Raw genomic sequence first — 21,226 nt, 5'->3', positions numbered from 1 at the left:
AATTTTTTTTAAAAGACGCAGTGTTCGTAGCACCCTTAATATGGTCCAATGATCTAGTCGAGATCGCCGGAATAAATTGAATAAGGGCAGCGCAGGACCGATCGTCATGGAGATCTTTGGGGGAGGCCTTTGTCCAACAGTTGACATCTTTCGGCTGAAATGATTATGATGAAGTAATTTTAGCGCCAGTTCTTCTTTGGTTTGAGGCACATAATTTAAAAAATAAGTATGTGATTTGTAAGTTTATTAGTTTTTGTCGTTTTTGAAACAAAAGTAATTTTCTTCAATGAAGATAAAATTCATAAATAATTTATAGGTCTAGATAGTCTCTTGCTGTTAGACAAACGATAAAAAACAGGCCAGGAATATTTAGTGTATGCGACAAGCTACGTCTTACACTCGCGATTTGTATAACACCTTGTGTCAATGTGCGTCAATTGCTCAAAATAGAGGTTAGTTTTAAATTCAAATTTTTCGATGTTTTCACAGCTGTCATGTATCTAGAGATATAAATGATCTATACTAATATTATAAAGCTGCAGTGTTTGTTTGTTTGTTTGAACGCGCTAATCTCTGGTACTACTGGTCCGATTTGAATGATTCTTTCAGTGTTGGGTAGTCCATTTATCGAGAAAGGCTATAGGCTATGTTTTTTTTTTCAAAATTAGGGATCCGTAATAAAATTGCTATTTTGTAACACAAGTTGTAAAATCGAATACCTATTTTTGCGTGCGCTGCAAAAACTATTGACAATAGAACAAAATGATGTACAGGCTATAATAAAGGCAATATTTTATTACTTATAAAACTATCGCGTGAATTATACTTTATATGGCAAAACAACGTTTGCCGGGTCAGCTAGTCTAAGATAAAATCAATAGAATATTTAATAACCTAACTTATAAGAACATACATTGAATTTTTATCAAAAAAGAGATTGTAGATATAAGTGGTAAGTGCTTAATTTTTATAAATTACGTTATTTAGGTAAATTATTAACTAGCGTATTAATAATCATAAGTATGATTTGACCGTACAGATTAAATATTTAATGACTTTTGCTTATGGACGATCATAGAATTTACAATATAAACTATTTTATAAATTAATCTTATAGAAATTACAATTATATACAAAGTAATTTATATATTAATCATGGATAATTTTTACGTCTAATATTTTCTACATCTTGAAGGTAACATATTATTATAAGATGTCATTAATTGATAAGTCTCGATAGAGCCTCTTTTCAATAGACAACGGACAGGCCAGGCTTATTACATTAGCTCTTGCTGCTAAACAACAGGTGAAAACAGGCCAGATTTATTACTTTAGTGTGCGTGATAAGGTATGTCTTACACTCGCGATTTGTATGTCACATTCTGTTAGGTTGCGACGTGCGTACATTGCTCAAAATAGAGGTTAACCGTCAACCTCATTGGTTTCGACGTTTTCACAGCTGTCACCAGCCTAGCTAAACATTCTAAGAAATAAGCGATTCACCCGATTGTATGAAACGTGCAGTCATTGATAGATTGATAGATTGACAGATAACGACTAAAATCTTGTTAGAAACGGATATAGCCGAATCCACAACGTTTTAAACATGTGTTCGCTTTCAAACTTAGCCGGATCATACTTTGTCGACAATCACCTTAATGTAATTACTAATATTTCAAACTTAATATCTCAAATCACTGCACGTTTCATACTTAACTAAATTTTACTTCTTACTTAGGCATTCCCCGCATCTTATTATGTAGTATTTATATCCTCTTTGGCTGTCACAGTGAATCTGGACAGCGTATCCCTACTAATATTATAAACGTGAATGTAAGTTTGTTTGTTACGCTTTAACGCCGAAGCTACTGAACCGATTTTGATGAAATTTGGTATAGCGATAGACTGGAGATTGGGAAAGGACATACATTTTATCCCGGAAAAAGGCATGGTTCCCGCGGGATTTGTGAAAATTCACGTCGATGAACTATAACTATACCAATAGTAGGTTTAGTTTGCCATAGCAGTCTTCCTCGCAGTAAGATTCATATAATATGTTGGGAACAGGAGCGAAAACGGGAACCGGAACTGGAATAGGACATGAGATAATGTTCAATTCCAAACTTGCTTATTATTTTTAAAAACCCTTTATCTATGCGGACGAAGTCGCGGGCATTAGCTAGCAACATATAAAGGATCTAAGATAATATATCATATTTTTATACTTTTTACTTACCTTTTTTGTATTTTTTTTTATTTTACAAACATATATTTTACAAGTATTATATTATATCATTAATATAAAGTGGAGGTCAATCTAGCACTTGTTTCCTTGGTAATTAAAACTTCAACGGACCGCAGCAATGCGGTTTCAAGAAATGGCTTAAATACGGAACAGGTATAAATAAGTCCATATATATTTTGGTATAAGTATGCTAGAAATATTACATAAAATTATTTATTTAATGAAATATCCTGGTGATGAACGCCCCATTCCCAATATGTGGTATTGACTAGTCATTAATGCCATTGTAATTTTGAAATTATTACTGCCTGTCATTATGTAATCATTTAAAACCCTAATGTTTATACCTACTATTATGCAGTTTCATATACTTTATAATTAGGAAATAAGATCGAAAAGGGAGCCCTCACGGGCCTCAAGGCAACTGATCGGGGCGATGGCCCCTTTCAGTGGTATAAACGCCGCCTGCAACTACAAGCGGGTCTCTGGGTGGGACCGGTTGGTCCATGGTGTCATGTCCGGTGGTATCCTGCTGCAGTGTGATCGAGCCCGCGTGATGTCGCGAGCGATCTGCGGACTGCGGCAGGATGGTAAGTCCGTGGTTGGCTTGCGCCCGCCACTCAGAAAGGTCGAGCCCACCGCTAGTGTACCGTTGAGCGCCCATCAGTCAGCGGCGAGGAAGCAGTCGTGTCCTAGGAGACTAGGTCACGTGGTAATCCTCTTATGTCCGGCGGTCGTAAATCCTGGGATCGCGCTCCATCGGCGCGAGCGAACATAGAGGTGCTCAGGCGACGAACGAAGTCGTCCAGGGTCTCCATGCGCAGGTCTCTGGAGATAACCTGATTCCGTACGAAGCGTGGTGCTCCGGAGATGGTGCGGAGCGCCAGCGACTGCTGCGCTCGTAGCGACTTGCGCCCCGTCTCGTTTGTCAGCGCGAGTTCGTACGGAGAGGCAGGTGGGACGCCAGCACGGGGCAGAGAACGTTCCGTGCGGTGAGTGTCTGGGCGACCACGTTCTTCACATGGGGCCGCATCGAGAGGGTCCTGTCGATGGTCACACCAACTTATTTGGCTTTCGGGGACCATTCGACAGACTTGCCCATGAGTGACACCGGGGGCGGTAAAAGGCGCGCCCGCCCGATGGAAATCACCTGAGTCTTCGCCACGTTGACCTTGAGTCTCCAGTCCTTCAGCCAGGTGCGAAGCGCGTCCAGTGCTCGCTGCATGCGGAGCATTCAGCGAGGTGGTAATGAACGCCGCGTCGTCGGCATACAGCGCTAAAATGACGCCGTCGTCGACTGGGATGTCTGCGGTGTATCTGCTGTAGCAGACGGGCGACAGGCAGATTCCCTGGGGCACACCGGCTCGGATGGGGCGCTCCGGGGACAGAGCGTCTTCAACCGCCACTTGAAAACGTCTATCTTCGGTAAAAGGTGGCCACAGTCTTAACTACTCGACGAGGAGCAGTAGACGTGGACAGCTTATATACGAGGCCAGCGTGCCTGACGCGACCGAACACCTTCTCCATATCAAGAGATACTGCGGCGGACTCTTCTCGCTTGTTGTAGGCGGTAGCGAGAATTTGCAGTACTCTCGTCACTTGTAAAGTGTTCGGCACGGAAACCGAACTGTTCGTCGCGTGGCTGAAGGTGAGGTGTGATGTGCAGCAACAGAAGCTTCTCGAAGACTTTCGAGGTGGTGGATAGAAGAGTAATCGGACGGTAACTCCCAGGCAGCATGATGTTCTTGCTTGGGAATCAGGATGATTCGGCCGAGCTTCCACGACGATGAAAAGTGCCCGGTACGGAGGATTCCATTGAAGCCGCGTCAGCGTCGCGATTGCTCGCGTAGGTAGGTGACACAGGGCTTCGTTGGTGATTCGATCGGGGCCTGGGGCTTTACGTAGTCTAGTTCGTCGAATCATCCTTTGGACTTGTCCGGGGGAGAACACGACGGGGTCTTCTGTCGGCACTATCGGCGACTGTAAGTAATTCTTCACATGTCACTCGATACTACGTGCTGCACATCTGCAGTCGGGTTGGGTGTAAACTGCCCGAATCGTCACCAACTGTTTTGCTACCGCTTATATAGCGGTCTGTCGGCTGCTAGTGGGGAGAGGTGACGTGACATCTTGAAAATTCTCTTGTGTTTCTAATAATATTATCTACTCTCATGTATTCGGATTAAAGCAGGAATAAAATATTTCCCATGACATTCAGTATTACTACAGGAATCGAATCTCTAAGAAAAAAGCGATTCACTCGATTGTATGAAACGTGCAGTCATTGACAGATTGACAGACAAGGGCTATAATCTTGTAAAAAACGGAGATAGGCGAAATCTACTACAATTTTAGCAACTGTTCGCTTTTAAACTTAGCCGGATTATACTTCATCGCCATATTGTAATAACTATTTCAAACTTATGTCATATCACTGCACGTTTCATACTAAACTAAATTTCTATTTTTACTCGGGCAGTCCCGGCTCTTATTACGTAGTATTTACATCCTCATTGTTATGGCGCCAAAACCCACCACCGCGCATGCGCTAAAGCAGGAGTTGCGACAAATTTTTTTTTTATTCGTTTAAACATTAAAGCATTGGCAACGACGCCTTTAGCTCATACCAATAATCAATGAAACAAGAAGATTTAAAACAATTTTAAATATTGTGAGAGGACAACGTGTTTACAAAATTTTATGAATATTGGTTTTATAGTTAACGTGTCAAAGCATAACTAATAAACTCACATTCATATTTAAAGAGTTAGAAAATATTTTACGATATAAGGCGAATATTTTATAATCACTATAACAGTTATTTAGAAGTTCCGTAACACATGTATTAGAAGAGACAATTACCCAATAGAAAACTAATTCAACCTTGCCGATATAATATGCCTATATTAAGTTTACAATTGTTCCGAATGTTAATTCTGTAAAATTATTTAAATCTTATATTATTTAAACACGATTAATGATAGAAATATTGTTTGGATGCAGTACCTTACAAACTAATTTGCTATGTATATTACAGCAATTGTAAAATACTCTATTTGATTGAAAAGAGTGGACGTTGAGTTTATTGTATGTTCTTCTCACAAACTCAACTTTTTCCGAACATGTTTTTTTATTTTTATTTTTTTATGGAATAGGAGGACAAACGAGCGTACGGGTCACCTGGTGTTAAGTGATCACCGCCGTCCACATTCTCTTGCAACACCAGAGGAATCACAAGAGCGTTGCCGGCCTTTAAGGAAGGTGTACGCGCTTTTTTTGAAGGAACCCATGTCGTATCGACCCGGAAACACCGCACAAGGAAGCCTGTTATGGTAAATTCAGTAATTTGAAAGAAATATTTATATTGACGATTCAAAAGTTTATTTAACTTTAACTTTGAATTATGTATGTACCTACCTACATTATACATACAGGATTATGTATGTTTTTTAAGTAACAGTCAGTTTAAATTAAAAAATAAATTTCAATAATTGTAAATGAATGTTGAACTCATTATGTTGACCCCAACGTTTCAATGTCGAGTATTTAACAGGTGAATGCAAGATATTTAAGCAATTGTAACTAACCAACTTTAAAGAGTTTTAAAGTATAAGAACATACTATAGATATTAAACCCATAGATAATTTATACGTCTAGATAGAGCCTCTTGCTCCTAGACAACCGCTGGAAACAGACCAGATTTATTACTTTATTGTGCTTAACAAGCTACGTTTTAAACTCGCGATTTGTGTTAGTTTGTGTTTTGAGTTTCTCAAAATACAGGTTAACAGTCAACCTCAATTATTTTCTACGTTTTTGCAGCTGTTTATGTAAACATACAAATTATCTAAGATAAAACCCAAAAACTGATTTGATGATGAACACTAAAGTCAGCAGAATTCCTTAACGACCCCAAGGTCAAAAACACTATTCCAAAACAATAGATATAATATGCGCTAAAAAGTATAAAAAGATTGCGTATTTTTATAAAATCTAATTAATTAATCTAATTCTAGTTACGATTACTGTTATTTTTGGAATCGGTGTCCTTCCGCCGCGACCCGCTCTCGCCTCTCGCCTCCTCACGACTCAAGCGCATCTCACCTATATCTATGTATGTAGTTACAAACTTATATTGGCTGACACAGACTCCAAAAATTAAAAAAAAAACTAAACTTAACTAACTTAAACTCCTTGAGGTCGGTTAAAAAACCCAAGCCCATCATGATTCATGACAAAAGCTCTAAAAGCCGTTATCAGTAATGCAACTGCACTGTGTAATTCAACGACCGATACGCGCATGACCCAAGCCAAACTGATAGTTGATACGAATGCGTTCACTCAGTTGTCGATCCGCCGCGAAGAGGGAGGGCCGCGGCAGTCCTCCGGCGAGTGTTCAGTGTCACAATGCGGCGGAATTTAAAAATAATGTTCCTCCTTGGAGGTGCGTGGATGTTAGTGCTGTTCTATTACATGCAACCGGAGCTGTCACAGAGCAAGGTAATGAATTATTAAACGCACGGTTGCGAAACTTGCATAGTCAAAATAGCTTGCGATATTGTTGGATAACATTTGGGTTAAATTCTAGGTTTTATTGTATCATAACTTAGCAATTGTTAGGGTGTTTTACAAGGCAAAAGGACAATCACCCCGTCTTTAACAAAAGTAATGCGGTACCAATATAACTTACCTTACAGACAGTCAAAAGGCTATGTACATAACAGCCTCGATTGTAAATTGATCTAGGTAATAGGTAATATTTAGAAATATTTCAGTCTAGCCTTGAGTTTTCCCAAATATCGGAAACATTCGAATGAATAATATTATTGTATTAAACAGTTTGAACAAAGTATTTGCCAAAAACACATCGATTGCTTTCAAATGAACAAAATAAGGGTAATTAGTTAATTGTCTAAGCACGTATAAATAAAAATGCTAGCTTATTTTTTTTTTATTGATAAATTCAATATGCGAAAACTTTTAAATGGTGTTAAATGTTCTCAATTAAACATAAAATAAATAAAATAATATATTATGCGATAATGATCTTGAAATAGTATGGAATTATATTTATTGGCTAACGATTTCGTAAATTTTTAAATATTGATTTTATGATGTGATTGAAATGTCTACCACAGTATGCATAATTTATGAGTCAATGCCGTACACCACCTAATGTGTACTGGGTTACTATGTCATAACTTATGTTACCTATCTATAATAACTAATGGATAATCCTAACAAAAAAAATGCGAAAATGAATTTTTGTCTATTTTCGCTTTCACGTTTAAACTTACATAATATTTTGACAGTTCAGCAGTACATCATTCAAGGACTGCGTATTTGAATTTGAATTTGAATAATGAGTAACTAATCGAGTTTAGTTATATTTTGATTATGGACTCAAGTCAGAAAGTGAAACATAATGTGCAATCTACACTTCACATGGTATGTCACTGTCATTATGGAGGATATTTATAATTCATTAACGGCCGTTCCCAATATTCAGTCTATCTCTTACTTGGGATAATTAACTATCGTGGACTTTTCTGTCCCAATAAACTTATCGACAGTAACTCACCTTATCCGTGCACGCTGTCTGTCAATGGGACGACGTATAGCTTACCAGCGATAGAAGTTTGTATGGAAATTGCAATTCACGCGTCCCAATATAAGGCGATAAGAATGATTTAGATTTTTGACAACTTTAGATCATTGACAGCTAATTATTGACAGTAGAACGTAGTAATTTATCTCTATCTGTAGATAGTATATTGGGAACGGCCGTAAGTATATAACACGTTATAATGTCTTGAAATATAATGAAAACTATTCATTTATTTACTCTGTACTCCAAAGCGTATAAATAATTTATTTTTAACTAAACAAGTAACTAATAATATAATAATATTTGAAAATACTATCTAGGCTTGATAATATATTTGAATTAGTAGAAACGGCCAAGTCATTAACACTTAATTTTTTTAATAAATTTCATATGTTGTTTCCTACTTATATACAGAAAACTTGTGATGGCTAATATTGAGAGAACTGAAGAAAAAACATGTATTTTTTATAACACCCTTAACATAGCGAAGCGATTGAGCATTATTATTTTTCGAACCTTTAAGAATTCAAATCTCTAAAAATACTAACTTTATCGTGAAAAGTCATCGCATTTTTTATTTGTATTTTAATTAAGAATATAAAAAAAATTGTCCGGTTGAAAAAGTAACAATTCCTTGCAATTGCTTAAACAATATGGCACGGGATTGTCTCATGGCAACATGCATTTATATCATCAGTAGGGCAATTTGAAGGATCGCATAAAAAGATTGCGGTGTAATAGTTTTTGGTAGTACTCATGCACTGATTCCTCCTGGTCTATTTTGTGTTTTATCACTTTGCATAGACAACGAGTTTCTCGCCACTCTTTACTAAAAATAAACTGTAACCCCCTTATTCATAATAGTCTGCTAACTTAAAGCATTGCTAATTCTCACTCTGTCGTCTTTTATTGACCAAAGTCAGAATGAGAAAAAACACTCCTTAGCGGCTGTTTAAAGTTAGCGGACCATTATAAATAAGGGGGTTAAACGTAATACTTAGACATTCGTAAGTGTCTATTTCTGACCTAAATGAGTAAATGGTTTTTATTTTATTGTTTCTAACAGAAACTTTCATAAGAGAACGTCTTATTTCTAAATAGCATAGATTTTCCGCTTACCTTAATATTTTTAAAGGAAACTTCACACTGTGATAAAGGAAACTCAAGGCCACATATATAAACATTTCATTACACAAGTGTAGCGCTAAAAATGGATAATTGTTACGAATGACAATTATAATGATTATAACGATCTTAATAAAGGTTATAATATATAAAGTTATATATTATACAGAGTACCTATGTCTGATGATAATTGTTTCTTTCTTCCTTACTTTCTTCTTCTTCCAAAACTGTGGAAGAATCCTTGCGCGGTGTTTCCAGGACGATACGGCAAACAGTATTCTATAAGACTGGCAACTCTCCTGTGATACTTTGGTGTTGCAGCAGAATGTGGGCGGCGGTAATCACTTGACTGAAGAACTGAATGGTGATATTATTATTGTCTAATGCCCATCTTCCAGCTTCAGCACCAGCTCATATCCATGGTACTATTTACTGATTATAGTCACATAATTGTCTTGTGGTCACACGTGAAAAAACTAGATTTTCAAAGTTCCTGTAGCCATTTTTGGTCTTCATTATCAATACCATGTAACGAAATGGTGTCCTTTGTTTAAAAAAACCTATTTCGTTGTTCAAATAATTAACAATGGCACAGTTGTATCATCATTTCTATTTTGTTTATAATCGGACTGATTCGAAAATATATCTACCTTTTTAAACGATTTTTTTTTTCAAATCATGTCATAAACGGACATACGAGGTAACAAACATACAAGAAATACGAAATCGAATTAGGAACCCCCCCTCCTGTTTTAGACATCGGTTGAAAATACACAAGCCTTTTGTATCACGTAGATTAAACTACTCAATCAACTCAGTAATTGAAATAAAATTTGTTTATTTATTTTAAATTACTTATACATACAATATACATATAGTTTGTAGTTGAAATGTTAATAATTATATCAAATGAAATCAAAAATCACACCTAAAAGCAGACCAGATTATGAGAAATAGAGAATTTTTGAAAGGTTTATGAGATTTTCATATGTCACTGTATTTTGAGCTTTAAACGTGATATTCTTAAAACGTCACATAATATGTCACTCGTCACAAGTATTAAGGACCGACGACAATATAATATTTTGATTAGTTTAGCCTTGTATCCCTACCAGGATCCACAATTAAAAAAAAATCACCAAATACACGATTAAAAAGAAATCTTTGTATATATGAAAAGTTGGTTTTACTATGTCCACCAGCAATACTTCTTTTTGTTATATTTTTCATGTAGGTTCTTAATAAAGTCTATTAATTAACTTTAGCTGAACTAACATGTGCATTAACTCCAGTGATTATTAATTTGACCCAGTTGTTAGATACCTAGGTACCAAGTGTTGAAACAACGAACGGTTGTCAAGACAACGTCACAGAGATTATAAAATAAGAAGTTCTCATTGTCCTTTGGTTTTAACCGACTACAAAAGGAGGAGGTTCTCAATTCGATCGGTATTTTTTTATGTATGTACACCGATTACTCTGAGATTTGTGATTTACGTAATTCTTCTTTAGTTCGATGCGGAATAGATGCCATTTGGTCCCATAGAAATTTTACATAGTTTGGCCCAGTAATTTTCATTTTATGAACATTTATTGTGAAAATTTGGCACCGACTTAAAACTATTTTTTTAATATTAAAGGCAAAGGTTTGCATTAGAGATTTTTGATATTTTTCAGATTTTGAAGTCGATTTTTTTAGACGTAGTTTTTTTTTAAATAACGAATAGAACTATATTTTGATTATTATATAACTCTTACTATGAGCCTTGTGTGAAAGCACATGGTCGCTCAGAAGGCAATGGAGAGCCCCATACTCGGAGTTCCCCGCGACGTCGGATCAGAAATGAGGGAATCCGTGGAAGAACCAAAGTCACTGACATAGCCCAGATGATTGCAAAGCTGAAGTGGCATGGGCAGGGCACATAGCTCAACGGACAGATGGCCGTTGTGGCAGTAAATTCCTCGAATGGCGACCACGTACCGGAAGACGCAGTATTGGGAGGACCAAAACAAAATGGACCGAAAATCTGGTCAAGATAGCCGGAATACGTTAGATGATGTCCTGAGGGTAGCGCAAGACCAATCATCGTGAAGATCTTTAGGGGCGGTTTTGCGGTTGGCCTTTGTCCAGCAGTGGAGGTCTTACGCCCGAAATAATGATGATTTTAAAAATATTACAGTTAACCGTGTTGTCTTAATTTTGGAACATTACTAAGATAACTCGCAGCCCATACCATGTTGCAGTCAAGAGAATTATTTCCATTCTATTAATTGTAAATCGATGAAAATGTAAATCTTGATATAAAAGAGTGGCAACGAGTTTCTTGCTACTTCTTCTCAATTGCTCAACCCTTTACGAAGTAGCGGTAGATTCAATAAGAAAAATAATTTTTTGACATTCATAAGTGTCATTTCCGTGACCTACATAAAGTGATTTTGATTTGATTTGATTTAATTACTATTAGACCCTTTATTGACGCCCACCTGTTTTGCGTTTTATGTGTAACGTTAGGAAAGGAGCGCGATATGACAAGAAACACTGACAAAGTCACAGGAAGAAGCTTGTTTTATTATATCATGAAAACTTAAATAAAAACACACTAAATGGCTACAACTTATACAATATAATAAATTTATTTATAATATAATATACTCTGAAATAATTCACCAGTGTGAGGCTTCTTTGCACAGGATGCCGGCTAGATTATGGGTACCACAACGGCGCCTATTTCTTCCGTGAAGCAGTAATGTGTAAGCCTTATTCTGTATCGGTCTGAAGGGCGCTGTATCTAGTAAAATTACTGGGCAAACGAGACTTAACATCTTATGTCTCAAGTAGACGAGCGCAATAATTGTAGTGCACATCAGAATATTTGGTATTTTCAAGAATCCTGAGCAGCACTACAGTAATGGGCAGGGCATATCAATTTCCATCAGCTGAACGTCCTGCTCGTCTTGTCCTTTATTGTCATAAAAAAAAATTAAATATCTTATATTAGATTGTAAAATGCTGATCTTTACTAATTGTCACTTCTCTTACTCAACTCATGTCAATTCAAAGCGACGAATGATCTGTAGGCTTTCAACTCTGCATATATCAATTAATGGCGTAGTCTACTTTATTCAAAGTTATAAGAAGAATTTTATGTTCACCTAAATTTTAGAACTTAATGTAGGTATTTGAATGTTGTATAACGATTCGCTTACAGTCAATAATCTTCACCGCGAAACGAATAATTATCTGTAGGAACGCAAACTGTTAATTGCATTTAAACAATTATACGATGACAAATTACCAGATAGCATCTTTTTATTAATGTTCTTCCGCACGTGTAAATAACAGCTTAGGTGTTGAAGGCTATATTCTGCATCGCCTTCGATAATCCGATGATAGTAATGTGTGGGCGGTGGAGAGTGATTTTGACCTTTCGCATTCAGTTTTGAAATCGCTTCATAAAAAGCAAAGTCTTACCCACTTATTCATAATAGTCAGACAGAGTGAGAATTAGCAATGCTTTAAGTTAGCAGACTATTATGGTTAAGGGGGGTTAGGATCCATAGTTATGTCCAATATAGTTATAGTCCTATGCTATCTGTCGATAGGTTATTGAAATGTAAGTAAGCGTAAAAGGATATTTTTGTCTACCTCTAGTAAGTTAATCTAAGGATAGACAGGTTATTGAAAACGACCGTAAGTAAAGAATACGCCTATCGGCTATCATATTCATACAAATACCAAAAAAATCGTATAAACGTTCCACAATTATGCCAAAAGTAGCAAATACAAGTGAGTCGATAGGTAACCAAAAATTTAAGTGTTACAAAATTCATAACAAATTGGTCCTTTTCACACAGAAAGATTTCTTCTAGGAGTTGTTCAAAGGACCATAATTTTCTATGCCGTGTAGAGTTAACTAATATTTGTTTATATCGTTTAGTTATAAATAAATTAAATTATAATATGATGTGTACACGGACGAGTAAAAAAAGTAGGACTCCGCGCCGTGATATAAGGAAGTGAAGCACCTTTATGCTAGTGTGTGTGCGGTTACGGGGTAATACTAGTTACACAATTTTTTCTTCGTCAAATAGTCATATATGGCCACAAATACTTATATAGTATCGTTTTTACACTTATTCACAACGCACGACGGCATTTTTAAAATATTTTATTGGGACACAAAATGATCTGTCACAGACGATGGCAAATCTCATAATGGCGGCCGATCGGCTTGTATTATTGTAAGTGTGTGCGTTGGGCTATGTATTTACACGTTTGCCGCCTTATTTTGGTGTTTCACTGTTATGTAAGGTGACACGGAGTCCTTCTTTTTTTTTACTCGTCCGTGGATGAGTAACGAGTTTTTATGATTGATGTGATTTGATTTTACCCATTTCATTTCAATTTAACTCAAATTTTACTCTGTCTCGACATAGTAAATTTTGTAAACATTATAATATTTAGAAAGTTTCAATTGTTGGCGTTTAAATAAATACTTTGATGAGTAATTGCTCACACCCAGCATTTTGTATCTTCGAATGTGTGCCAACCATCTTTCTATATTTACCCAACTTATCAGGCGACATACAGAAGCAAGTATTGATAAGATATCAAACGAAATGGGTCGTTTAATGTTTTAAATGTTGATCTCTGAAAGAGTTTTATAATGTTATAAAATTTATTATACGTTAATTTTAATATTTTTATAGGACATTAAACTTTCTTCAATTCAAATTACATTATATAAAACAATCAAATGATATTTTTAATAGTTTAATTAATTATTTGTTTAGAGTTTGATTAAATCTTAGATAATTTATAAGTTTATATACCTTCTTGGTGTTAGATAAATTATGAAATTAGCCCATTTTTATCACTTTAGTGTGCGTGACAAGCTGCGTCTTACACTCGAGATTTGTATGTCAGTTTGTGTTAGTGTGCGGCATTGCTCAAAATAGAGGTTAACAGTCAACCTTAAAATTGTCAACCAACGTGTTTTCGGATTTCGAATTATATGAACGTTTTTTCGATGATTAACAAGACCGGCAACACTCCTGTGATTCCTCTGAGTGTACAAGAGAGTATCACACACACATACCATCTGATACCTCATACATATTATGTTCGTTTATATTCATCATCATCAGCCGGAAGACGTCCACTGCTAGACAATGGCCTCCTCCAAAGATCTCCCACGAAGATCGGTCCTGCGCTGCCCTCATCCAACGAATTCCGGCGATCTTGACCAGATTGCCGGTCCATCTTATGGGGGGGCCTACCAACACTGCGTCTTTCGGTACGTGGTCGCCATTCGAGAACCTTTCTGCCTCACCGGCCATCTGTCCGTCGAACTATGTGCCCTGCCCACTGCCACTTCAGTTTCGCAATCATTTTGGCTATATCGGTGACTTTGGTTCTCCTACGGATCTCCTCATTTCTGATTCGACCTCGTAGGGAATCTAAGCATAGCCCACCATTCCCCCCTGAGCGACCATGAGCTTTATCATCAGGGCCATAGTTAGCGACCACGTCTGCGTACTGTATGGTACTGCATACTGGTTGAAAATCTTCGTCTTCAGACACTGTGGTATTTGGGACGAGAAGATTTTACGGAGCTTCCCGAACGCTACCCATCCGAGTTAGATTCTACGAGTGACCTCTGTCGTGAAATTGGACTGGCCTAACTGGATTGTTTGTCCAAGGTAGACTCGTCAACAATTTGAAAAATACAATAGGTGGGACATGGACATTTGATATGATCTTCGTCTGTCCATGTTCATATGCTCGCTATATTCATGCGAAAATAATCCTGTCGCTTGTGACATTTTGTTATTCGTTATGCTCGAGTGATCGATACTCAAACATTACCTGACCAGTCTCAAATATAATATTTGCAATCGAATCTTGCAGGAATCGAACCCTCAACCCGTTGCTGGTAGGTAGATAGAGCAAAACTCAACCAATGGGCTCACGAATGCTATATAAGAATTTAAAAATCAATGTAATCAATTTGTACTGTAAATAATTGTTGCAAAACTATTCTAGTAGTACCTTAACTACAGAATGAATCATGAAATTTTACACACGATTTCTCCTTCTTCTTCTTCAACCTTGATCTACCCAATGCTGAGTAAAGGTCTCTTCCATTTTAGACCATTTTGTGCGGTCCAGAGTTTTTTGCATCCAGTCCTTCCACACACATATCCACACGATTTCAGATATGTTTTATTCCGAGCTTAAAACCAATTAAGTTAAAGGAAAGTTGATATATAAATTTTGTTTTACTCAAATAGCATACCGTTTTAATATTCGTATTTGCCAACATGATATCATTGAAGTAAACTTTTTAATAACGGAAAACTTCGTTTATTCGTCCCATTATATGGTGTAGGAGTGACAGAGTGCGATGTACGTTAGACAGAGATGCGAAATCGGATCGATGAGGGATGTTTACGTGGGGGTAGGTTACAGAAATAGCTCTGGTGAATAAATTAAATTACATTTGCTTTTCTTCACTTTAACAGTTCAATGTCACAGAAGTCAGATTAAACATTAGTTTAAGTATATGTTGCTACTAAAACTCGTTAAATAAAGTTTGTGGGTTAAAGTCAAATTCAAATAATTAATTAGTGAATATTTAGATTGTAATTTTAAATGCATGGCTATGTTGCTAAGGTTGGGCATGAAACTTAACAAACAAACAGACAGACAGTTGTTACAGGATGCTTCGACTTTTGTAGCATCAAAAAAAGCTGTGATTCCTCTGGTGTTGCAAAAGATGAAATAGTCGTTGGTCTTCCTCTACTATAAAAAATTAGTAACTCTTATAGTAATGTGTATCGGAAGACGCAGTGTTGGTAGGCCCCCCATAAGACCGACGATCTGGTCAAGATCGCCGGAATACGTTGGGTGAGGGCAGCGCAGGAATGATCGTCGTGGAATTCTTTAGGGGAGGCCTTTGTCCAGCAGGTGGAAGTCTTCCGGCTGATGGTAATGTGTCGTACTTAAATAGTTCAAAATAACACGCAAAGTGCTGTTGCCAATAACTTTAACATCATATATGTCTTCAACCGCATTTGGAGTATTCGTAGGACCTATTTGACCTTACTCCTGCCACCGATTTCCTTAATGACAATGCCCAGGATATTAAAAAAATATAGATACACATATTGCAAAATTGTTTACTTTTTAATAGTAAATAAGCGGCCAAGTGTGAGTCGGACTCGCCCATGAGGGGTTCCGTAGCAGCAAGTAACATAATATAAAAGTTCTTATAGTTCGTTGTAAAGATTTATGACGTATTAAAAAAACTACTAACTAGATCTCGTTCAAACCAATTTTCGGCGGAAGTTTGTATGGTAATGTACATCATATATGTTTTTTTTTGTTTTATCATTCTCTTATTTTAGAAGTTGCATAGGGGGGACCCACATTTTACCACTTTGGAAGTGTCTCTCACGTGTCTTTTCTAAACTATACAGTTTAGAAAAAAATGATATTAAAAAGCTCATCATCATTTTAAAAGACCTATCCATAAACACGTATGAATTTTGAATTTCAGTTCTAAGTATGGGGAGCCCCCAAAATTTATTGTTTTTTTTTTTCTATTTCGGTGTGTAAATCGTAATGCGGTTCACAGAATACTTACCAAGTTTCAACAGCATGGTTCTTATAGTTTCGGAAAAAATAGGCTGTGACATACGGACGGACAGACAGACAGACAGACATATAAGGGTTCCGTTTTTGGCCATTTGGCTACGGAACCCTAAAAACCATCACTCGTAGTTGCACTTCTACGAGTATATGTCAGAACTGTTAACTACTAGGCTAACATCATTTCAAGAAGATCGCTGAGATACCTACTGTTCTGTTCTATTACCGAATTGTGTCTGTACTGTATCGTTTACAGCACAATTCAGAATGCACCTGTGTGAGCGAGTAGGAAATATATGCGACTTGCCAGTCACACAATAACAGCTGTTGTCAATATACTATCTATGAAGATAGAGATAAATTACTACCTTTTACTGTCTGTAATTAGCTGTCCTAATATACCCGATAATTCATTCTTATCGCCAGTTCACAGTTGCAATTTCCATACAAACTTCTATCCCTCGTAAGCTCTACGTCGTCCCATTGACAGACAACGTGTACGGATAAGATGAGTTAACGTCGATAAGTTTATTGGTACAGAAAAGTCAACGATAGTTAGGATTTTTTATCTCAAGTAGGCCACAATCGGAGATAGACTGAAAATTGGGAATGGCCGTAAGTCAGTAATCAATATACCTACGAAATTATCTGTGTTCAGCAACTTTTATGCATCAGACGCTATCAAAGTCGGTCACTAGTGTATTCCACCCACTACTGTCGTAAAAAGTTTTCTAAAACGACCAAATCCAATTCACAACTCTAAATAGAATACAAAGCAGATAAATTCTAGTAAAAACTCGAAGAATTTGGAACGAATGAAACGGATTATCGAATTAAGTCACGAACGTACAGTAGAAAGTACAAAACAGGCTATTCTGTTACATTGTCGATGTGGTCAGTCGAAAGTAAATCCTTAAATAGCTAGAAATTTACATCTTTAATGTGACTTTTGTAAGTTAGGATAAGGTGCTTTGATAAACGATAAATGTCGAAGATTTTGCAGATGGTAGAGTTCATAACGAGAATAAAAGTTTGTGAATTTACTCAGTAATGTAATGTAATATACAACTTGCGCTGTTTACATGCATACTAATAATCTATACATATAAATAAAATTGGAGTGTCTGTTTGTAATATTGAAATAACCGTTTTTTACAACAAGTTTATGAATATATATACGGTACATGCACCAAAATAACATTTTTGTCTGTCTATCTGTTTGTTCCGGCTAATCTCTGAAATGGCTGGGCCGATTTTCACGGGATTCTTATGGGCGGGTAGTTGATGTAATAAAGAGTAACTTAGGCTACGTTTATTTTAGAAAAATTCTTTTATTCTAGAAAACTAAAGTATTATTGCAATGTCCAAGAAACAGTCTAACTCTAAAAATAATTTAAATGGCAAAATAACGTTTGTCGGGTCAGCTAGTAATAAAATATATTTGAGTTAAAACAATTACAATTAAATAATTTTTAAAATAAAACTAACAATTTTAAAATTGCAAACCTAACTAACGACCGTTCTAACCGCAAGGCTGTGTGGTCGATACCACCGTGTTTTACGTGAATGCATACATATATCGATATTTTCTGCATCATAAACTTTATTTTACAGGTTAATTAGAGGTTTAATATTGGTTGTAAAGATATGAACCATTAACATAATATGGATAAGAAAAATCCAAAATTGAAGACGTAAAAACCAAATAAAAACTTTAATCCATACAAAAAATATGGTAGGATACAAGTATTAACAAAAAACGATTCGCAAGATGGAAAAATTTATACATCTAAAACTGATTGTATAAACATCCTCAATTTTGTCTATGTAATGGGTTTGAGTGGAAAAATAATAATATTTAAATATTTATCGACGATTCCATTGACAACAAAACCCATAATATTTATTTGTTGTAACAATTTAGCTATTGAAGAAGTAAAAGGTGTCAAGGTAGGTATAATACTAATCATTTTAGTACTATAACACTATTATATCTCAATACGCAATAAGCCTAGCGAAACTCTCTAAAAAAAGCGATTCACTCGATTGTATGAAACGTGCAGTCATTGATAGATTGACAGATGACGGCTATAATCTTGTTAAAAACGGAGATAGCCGAAATCCACTACGTTTTATGCAACTGTTCGCTTTCAAACTTAGCCGGATTATACTTCGCCGCCAATCGCCGTACTGTAATTACAACTATTTCAAATCACTGCACGTGTCATACAAAACTAAGATTCAATTTTTACTTAGGCAGTCATGCCTCTTATTACGTAAGTACTATTTTCATCCTCTTTGTACGCAATTGCTATTCCGTTGCATATTGAGATTAGCGACAGCTAAAGATTGAAACATAAACAAGATATTAAGTCTAAACGGAAATTCCCTAACTCTAGTAATTAACTAAGCAAAAATAATCTAAATTACAACTATACACAGTCGTCAGTACAATGGTTTGATTTTTTGTTTATTTAGCTATCGAGTAGTATTTGGATGTGTTTGTGAAGTGAAGTTTAGTATAACATAAATCCCTACTTCCCTACTAATATTATAAATTTGAATGTTAGTTTGTTTGTTACGCTCGTACGCCGGAGCTACTGAACCAAATTTGGTACAGCGATAGACTAAAGCTTGGAAATAGATATAAGCTACATTTTATCCGGAAAAATCCATGGTACCCGTGAGATTTGTTAAAAACTGAAATTCACGTCGATGAGCTTTAGCAATCTTCCCCGAATTAAGATTCATATAATATTTTGGGAACGGAGTGAAAACGGGAACCGGAAGTGGAATAGGACAAGAGATAATCTTCAATTCCAAATTTGCTTATTATTTTAAAAAAACTTTTATCTACGCGGATGAAGTCGCGGCCATCAGCTAGTACCTTAATAAACGCAATTGGCAATGGACCGATTTCCACTAAGCAATTTAATGAATAAATTTATTGCAACACAAATTTATTTAAAAAAAGGCCCGCTATGTTCCTTGGGCCCGTTCTTCTCAAGTCTGAGATAAGTGATCTTTTACAATAGTTAGTAGATTTTGTCGTTCAATAATTGAATTTAAAATCCTATTTTTATGAATGGTATGTAGCTACAACACGAAAATGTATCTCCCTGTTTTATTTTAAATTATAACCACTTTTCTGGATTTCCCTGACACTGTTGAAACAAATTTATAGAAGTATTCAGGTAAAAATTTAATGGATGAACCAAATAATTGCTAGAATTTTCGCTAATGAGCGATGTTTATGTACAAGAGCTGATTACATTTTAATGAGTGGCTTTTATACTAATCTGTTGACGGCTACCATGTAAAATGTTTAATGACAACATGCCACTTTTTATCAATGCTCCACAATAACATAATTAAGCGAAAACAGATTAGATATATAACCATATATACAGATTATAACAGTAGATACACTGACTTGCATTAATACCACTGGACAGGCTGTTCGACATGTTTGACAGCAAATTTTTTGTGCCTATTTATAGCGCCAGTTGCGAGCGTCCAGAGAACTAATTTTGACGTAAATTACAAATGGCTGCGACAGAAGCGTACAGTACTCTGAAGTATTTTTTCATTTTTAATTAATTTCGTTCGTTTTCCATGTGATTTATACTTCAGGAGTCAACGTAATAAAGTACACAATTTTTTTTTGTTGTAAATAGTTTCCCACCATCTATAGATGTTTGTTTAGCTGAGCTCATCATCACTAGTTGTAGTACCGCAGACTCTCGCCATGGCCAACAGCGCCAAAATGGCGAATATCAAACAGGCACAAAAGCACTTTGGCAGCTGCCAGTCCAGTGTTTAAATACACAGGTCATTGAGTAGATATATACACATTTGTCCTCCTGTTCCGTAAAAGAAATACAAATGGCTCAAGACCCCACAAAATAATAAAACCAAACAATAATAAACGAAAAGCGGTTACTAATTGACACAACAATGAAGTTACATAAAACTATGTTGTTTTTCGAAATTTTACAAAGATTGTCGACACAGATTCGTAGACCGTTAAAATTAGACTACCAAATTTGATATTGCGCAAATGAGAAAAATCTGGCGAGAACAATATCTACCGGCTCATTACTTGATGAGATAACTTTGGTGATAAGCTCGAGAGTATATTTACACCTTTTTGGGTTAGTGATAATAATTAATATAAATAATAACATAGTTGTAGAATAATAAATAGTACAAGGTGATTTTTATAGTCACAGGGTGAAGTTGAAGGCTGAACACTCCTGAGTAGGGGAATCACACATTCTTCTGAATTTTTCAAATTAAACGTTGAGAGCTGTTTAAATTCATTAAAATAGTATTTTATGCAAATGTTGTATAATAGGGGTCGACAAACACGAGTGGCGTGAGCCGCAGGCGAACTTCGCAATGAATGTAATAAAATAGTGGGCGCAGGGTACTTAACTTATATATTACTAACCTACCCAGCAAACGTTGTATTGCCATATAATGTATTTAAAAAATTTTTGGGGTATAAAAAGTGGATTCAACCGATTCTCAGACCTACCAAATTTATTGTACTAAAACCATTGTATTCGATTGCCATCTTGCAACCCTATA

General features: G+C 36.0%; 1 protein-coding gene across 1 annotated transcript in view; it reads left to right on the top strand.

Annotated features, from left to right (window-relative positions):
• Positions 1 to 6,605: 6,605 nt before the first annotated feature.
• LOC126971618 (polypeptide N-acetylgalactosaminyltransferase 2-like) overlaps positions 6,606 to 21,226 on the top strand; it is an 86,694-nt gene continuing 72,073 nt past the window's right edge. The window contains exon 1 of the mRNA XM_050817976.1: positions 6,606 to 6,746. Coding sequence (XP_050673933.1) covers positions 6,654 to 6,746 — 93 coding nt within the window. The 5' untranslated portion in view covers positions 6,606 to 6,653. The remainder of the gene's footprint in view (positions 6,747 to 21,226) is intronic.

Source organism: Leptidea sinapis, chromosome 24 (genome assembly GCF_905404315.1).
Source record: "Leptidea sinapis chromosome 24, ilLepSina1.1, whole genome shotgun sequence".
Taxonomy (NCBI): Eukaryota; Metazoa; Arthropoda; class Insecta; order Lepidoptera; family Pieridae; genus Leptidea; species Leptidea sinapis.
This window is presented reverse-complemented; position numbering and strand designations above follow the sequence as displayed.